Source organism: Eimeria acervulina, genomic scaffold (genome assembly GCF_000499425.1).
Source record: "Eimeria acervulina Houghton genomic scaffold, Eah_scaff1774, whole genome shotgun sequence".
Taxonomy (NCBI): Eukaryota; Apicomplexa; class Conoidasida; order Eucoccidiorida; family Eimeriidae; genus Eimeria; species Eimeria acervulina.
Genome location: NW_013548942.1, coordinates 1 through 4,839, shown reverse-complemented (window position 1 = coordinate 4,839; position 4,839 = coordinate 1). Strand labels below are relative to the sequence as shown.

General features: G+C 56.7%; 2 protein-coding genes across 2 annotated transcripts; both read right to left on the bottom strand.

The window, feature by feature from the left end:
- Positions 1-874, bottom strand: EAH_00063060 (hypothetical protein; the record flags this gene model as incomplete). The annotated part of the gene is made up of 1 exon (XM_013393185.1): positions 1-874. A coding segment is annotated over one exon (874 nt), but the record flags the coding sequence as incomplete, so codon positions are not given.
- A 1,723-nt stretch (positions 875-2,597) lies between these two features.
- EAH_00063050 (hypothetical protein, conserved) lies at positions 2,598-4,462 on the bottom strand (the record flags this gene model as incomplete). The annotated part of the gene is made up of 3 exons (XM_013393184.1): positions 2,598-3,250; positions 3,516-3,627; positions 4,035-4,462. Coding segments are annotated over 3 exons (1,193 nt in total), but the record flags the coding sequence as incomplete, so codon positions are not given.
- Between the last annotated feature and the right edge of the window lie 377 nt (positions 4,463-4,839).

The window sequence follows — 4,839 nt, the reverse complement described above, 5'->3', positions numbered from 1 at the left end:
GTTGCTGCTGCGGCTGCTGCTGCTGCGGCAGCTGCTGCGGCAGCTGTTGCGTCTGTTGCTGCGGTTGTTGTTGCTGTTGCTGCTGCGGCAGCTGCTGCACCTCCTGCGGCTGCGGCATTGCCTCCTGCGGCTGCGGTTGTTGCTGCTGTTGTTGCAGCGGCGTCTCCTTCATTTCTTGCTGCTGCTTATCAGCGGGGTGGGCTTCTACGGCTCCCCCATCTGCTGCATTGGGTCCTGGGGGCCCCCGAGGGGAGGGGGGGGCCCCCTCTGCGCCTAGGGGCACCTGTGCGGTGAGGGGCCCCCTTGGCTGCTCGGAAGGCGTTGCTTCAAGCCCGTCTGCAGGCGCTAAGGTAGCACTAGGCCCTGGGGGGCCCCCAAGCACTGGGGCCCCCCCCAGATAAGCATCAGAGAGAGGAGACGGAGGGTGCACCCCCATAGCTGAGCTGGCGATCAAAGGGGGGCCCCCTTCATCCCTTAGGGGCCCCCGTACTGGCCCTCCTCCGCCTGCAGCAGGGGCCCCTACCTGCACTTCTGGGGCTGCAGGTGCCCCGGTACCCTCGTGCGGGGGCCCCCTCAGGCCTGGGGGCCCCAGGGGGGCCTGGGGCCCCTGTGATTGGACTGCCTGTTGCCTTTCAGGGCCTTGATAAGTCTGTAGAGGTGCAGGGGGGCCCCCAATCCCAGTAGGGGGGCCCCAGGAAGGAGAGGGCTGGGAAGCAGCGGAGAGCAGGGGGGCCCCTAAGGGGGCCCCCTGCTGCCCGGTGGGGGCCCCCCCTGAAGCGGAGGCGAGAGCATGAAGGGAGAGGAGAGAGAAGGCTGTCAAGAGGAGAAGGCCCCAGAAGAGGCTGCAAGTAGGCCCGTGGGGTGGGGACGCCATTAGGCTGGGGTGTACGTACACCTCAGATAAACCCCAAGGAGTATTACTAACAACACTGAAGGGAGAGCAGCATTTGTGTTTGTTGGGGGCCCTCAGAGGCCCATAGTTGAAGAGTGAGGCTGCAATAATATAAAAGAAAAAAGAAAATGATTAAGGTTTGGTATTAAAGGCGAGGGGCCCCCTCTTGCTGCTTTGAGCTCAGCGTACACCCGAGCAGAGGGCTCTGGGGGGCCCCCAGATCCTTCTTTGCTTTTGTTTGTGCTGCTGCTCTACATTTAAGGCGTTAATTGAGGTTTTCATACACAGGGCGACTCATTCTTAAATCAATTCTCTTGTAAAACACAAATATAGACTCAAAAATATACAGGCGGCCCTCTCCTCCCTCTCGCACAGCCCTCTAGGGTTTAGGGTTTAGGGTTTAGGGTTTAGGGTCTAGGGTTTAAGGCATAGTATTTAGGATTTAGGGTGTATCGGAGTGGCTGTATCTCCAGCAGAGGGGAGATAGCAGCTCAACTAGCGGGTAGAACCAGTCAGAGGTGTTGCTGCTGAGTTTAGGGTTTTGAGGGTTTAGGGTTTAGGGTTTAGAGTTAAGCGTGAGCTTCTGGGGTGTACGTACGTACACCCCAGATGACCTCTGCACAGAGTCTTTAATGCGGGCGAAGGGGCGCACTTAACACAGAAGGCGGGTAAAACCCAGAGATGGATGGGGCCCCCTAAAGGCCTCATACATATGGGGGCCCCCTAAAAGCCTCATAGAGATGGGGACCCCCTAAAGGCTTCATACATTTGGGGGCCCCCCAAAAGGCCTCATACAGATTGGGGCCCCCTAAGAGCAGCCTCATAGAGATAAGGGCCCCCCAGGACCAGCCTAATAGAGATGGGGGCCCCAAGTAACCCCGCCCGAACCCCCTAAACAAATTCTGAAGCTATCGTCCATCCTTCATTAAGGGTGTTGTTGTTGGGGCTGCTTGTTGATGCAGGGTTAAGCACTATAGGGTCCCTAGGGGCCTCTACGTTTAGGAGCCCCTAGGGTTAGGGGCCCCTATGGATATGGACTCCCAGGGGTCTTCTTAGAGGACTCTCTTAAGGGGTTTCTGCTTCTGTTTTGAATGCAGTTGCAGCCACAGCAAAGGCCTTGATTATTGTTTATCTTTATGGCTGCTGTTGCTGCAGCATTGGTTATATATTCAGGTGTACGTAGGCCCAGCACAGCTAAAGATACATGTGGGGCCCTTCTTCCTCTTGTAGGCCCCATACTACTCCAGTAGAATGCATAGAAGGGCCCCAGGGTCCCTATGAGCTGTCTCTGTAGCTCAGATTAACTCAGCACAGTCTTAGAGTAGAGGGGCCCCTTTGCGTTGGGCTGAGGGTCTCTTCTTTCATTTGCGTTTGTCTAAGAGAAAGGAGACAAAGGGAGACAGAAGGAGACACAAGAGGGAGACATAAGAAGGAGACAGGCTAGAGTTGAGTAAAACTCCTACCCTAGGGCATTGCAGCTACTTAATGCATGCTCTAGAGTGCTGCTGCTTTGTGCATGCATGCGCTTGAGGGTTATTAATTTGCTGCTGCAGTGTTGAGGCCTGTCTCTTATCTGTCTCCTTTCTGTTTGGAGACAGTCAGATATCTTATTAGGGGCGTTTACTCCTCTCTGTCTCCTTCCCTCTCCAAGAGTAACACTAAAACTCTTCTTTACTGTACATACGCCGAAGCAAAGTCCTTTCTATTAAGAACGGGGCCCTGCTGCAGCTGCTGCAGCTGCTGCAGCTGCTGCAGGCTGCTGCAGGTTGCGGTGTACGTGCTGCGGTGTCTCCTCAGCTAGGCGCCCCAAACCATTCTGAACGCCCGCAGGCCTCACCGCTAAAGGCCCACCTGCATTAAAGAAAGAGGGGGCCCCTGTCCCTTTGTGGGGGGGCCCTATGGCATAGGAGGCCCCCCCTAGGGGGTAAGCGCGCCCTCCAAGGGCATAGGGGGGCCCCCCAAGGGCGGAGGGGGGCCCCCCAAGTGCGTAAGGGGGCCCCCCCCTGCTTGGTGTGTCTGTGGGGCCCTCTTCTGGGAAGCCACTCAGTAGGGGCTCCCCTATATCTAATAGAGCATATTCAAAGGGGGTTGAGGGTGGGGGGCGGCTATTATTGTGGGTGGAGGGGACAGAAGGAGACAGGGCCTCCTGCTGCTGTCCCTGCACCTCTGCTGTCTCTTCGTGTCTGCCTTGAGGAGACACATTAAGGAGAGAAGAGCCAGCAGCAGCTGCTGCTTCTTGTTTATACCTGTGCTGAAGCTGCTGCAGAGACAGTCCCCTTGAACGTCCCCCTGTAAAGGGATCGGGCAGCTCCCATGCTGCCAACACTGAGCCTTCAGGAGACAGCAGCAAACCAACGTCTGCAGCGCAGCAGCAGCAGCAGCAGAAGCAGAAGCAGCCAATGCTCAGCCGCAGCAGCAGCAAGAACAGCAGCACCACCAGAAGCAGCAGAAACAGCAGCAACAGCTGCAGCAGTAGGACCAGCGGCCCCACAAAAAGCAGCAGGAACAGCAGCAACGGCAGCAACAGCAGGAAGAAGAAGTGCTATAGGTTGTGATGGGGAGGCGCAAGGCAGCAAGCTAGCTGCGTTTCTGGCTGTGCTGCTGCAGTGTCTCCTCAACTCACCCTCTTTGAGCAGCAGCACATGCCCTCGACTGAGAGACAGAAGTGTCTCCTTTGTTTGGAGACTCCGCGCTGCTTCCTTCACCCTAAAAAGATGTTCTTCGCCTGGGTGGGGCTGCATGCAAATAAAACAGCAGCAGAAAGGGAGACAGCGTATGCAAAGGAGACACCAACGGCGAAGGAGACAACGGCAGCAACGGAGACAGGAAGCAGCAGCAACGGAGACAGGAAGCAGCAGCAACGGAGACAGGAAGCAGCAGCAACGGAGACAGGCAGCAGCAGCAGCGGAGACAGGCAGCAGCAGCAACGAAGACAGGCAGCAGCAGCAACGGAGACAGGCAGCAGCAGCAGCGGAGACAGGCAGCAGCAGCAACGGAGACAGGCAGCAGCAGCAACGGAGACAGGCAGCAGCAGCAACGGAGACAGGCGGCAGCAGCAACGGAGACAGCGGGTTTGTTTGGAGGCGAGACAAGGGGACAGTGGAGAGGGTGTGTCTGCAGGAAGGAGACAGTCTCTTCTTACCCGGAGCAGCAGAGCAGAAGAACCCCCCAACTCATACAGAGGTATATCTCTTAGCATGCTAATATCTACCTGTCTTGCACCAGCAGAGTAGACAATAAGGGCCTCATGAGCCTCAATGTCTCCACCGGAGACACTCCCTGCCCCTTCAGCCCAAGACACCGTTTCGGGGGCTAGAGGCTGCTGCTGCTGCTGCTGCTGCTGTTGCTGCTGCTGCTGTTGTTGCTGCCCACCTGCTGTTTCATATTGTGTCGCCACTTCTCTTCTTCTTTCTTCCACCCACCTCTCAGAGGGGGCCCCTTTGGGGGGCCCCTGGGGGGCCCCCTGGAAAGGCCTCAAGAAGGGCCTTTCGGGGGCCCTACTTATAGAAAGGCTGAAGGGCTGCGGTGTCTCCGTCTTTCTCTCGAGGAAGACTATGGGGGCCTCGGAGACTGCGTGTCAGCAGCAGCAGCAGCAGCAGCGCATCAGCAGCAGCAGCATCAGCAACAGCAACAGCAACAGCAGCAGCGTACACGGCTTGTTATGGGTGAGGAGACACCTCAAAGCAGCCAAAATTGGTGTCTCCTTTTGTTGCATCTCTGACAGGAGGACGTGGTTAAGGGGCAAACGGAGAGAGACAGAGGGCAAAGAGACAAGGAGACAGAGACAGAGTAAGACAGAGAAAGATAGACAGAGACAGATATATGCACACTGAGAAAGATATAGAGACAGAGACGCATGGAGAGAGACAGGTATAGAGAGACAGAGACAGACAGAGACAGACAGAGAGAGAGAGAGAGAGAGAGAGAGAGAGAGAGAGAGAGAGAGA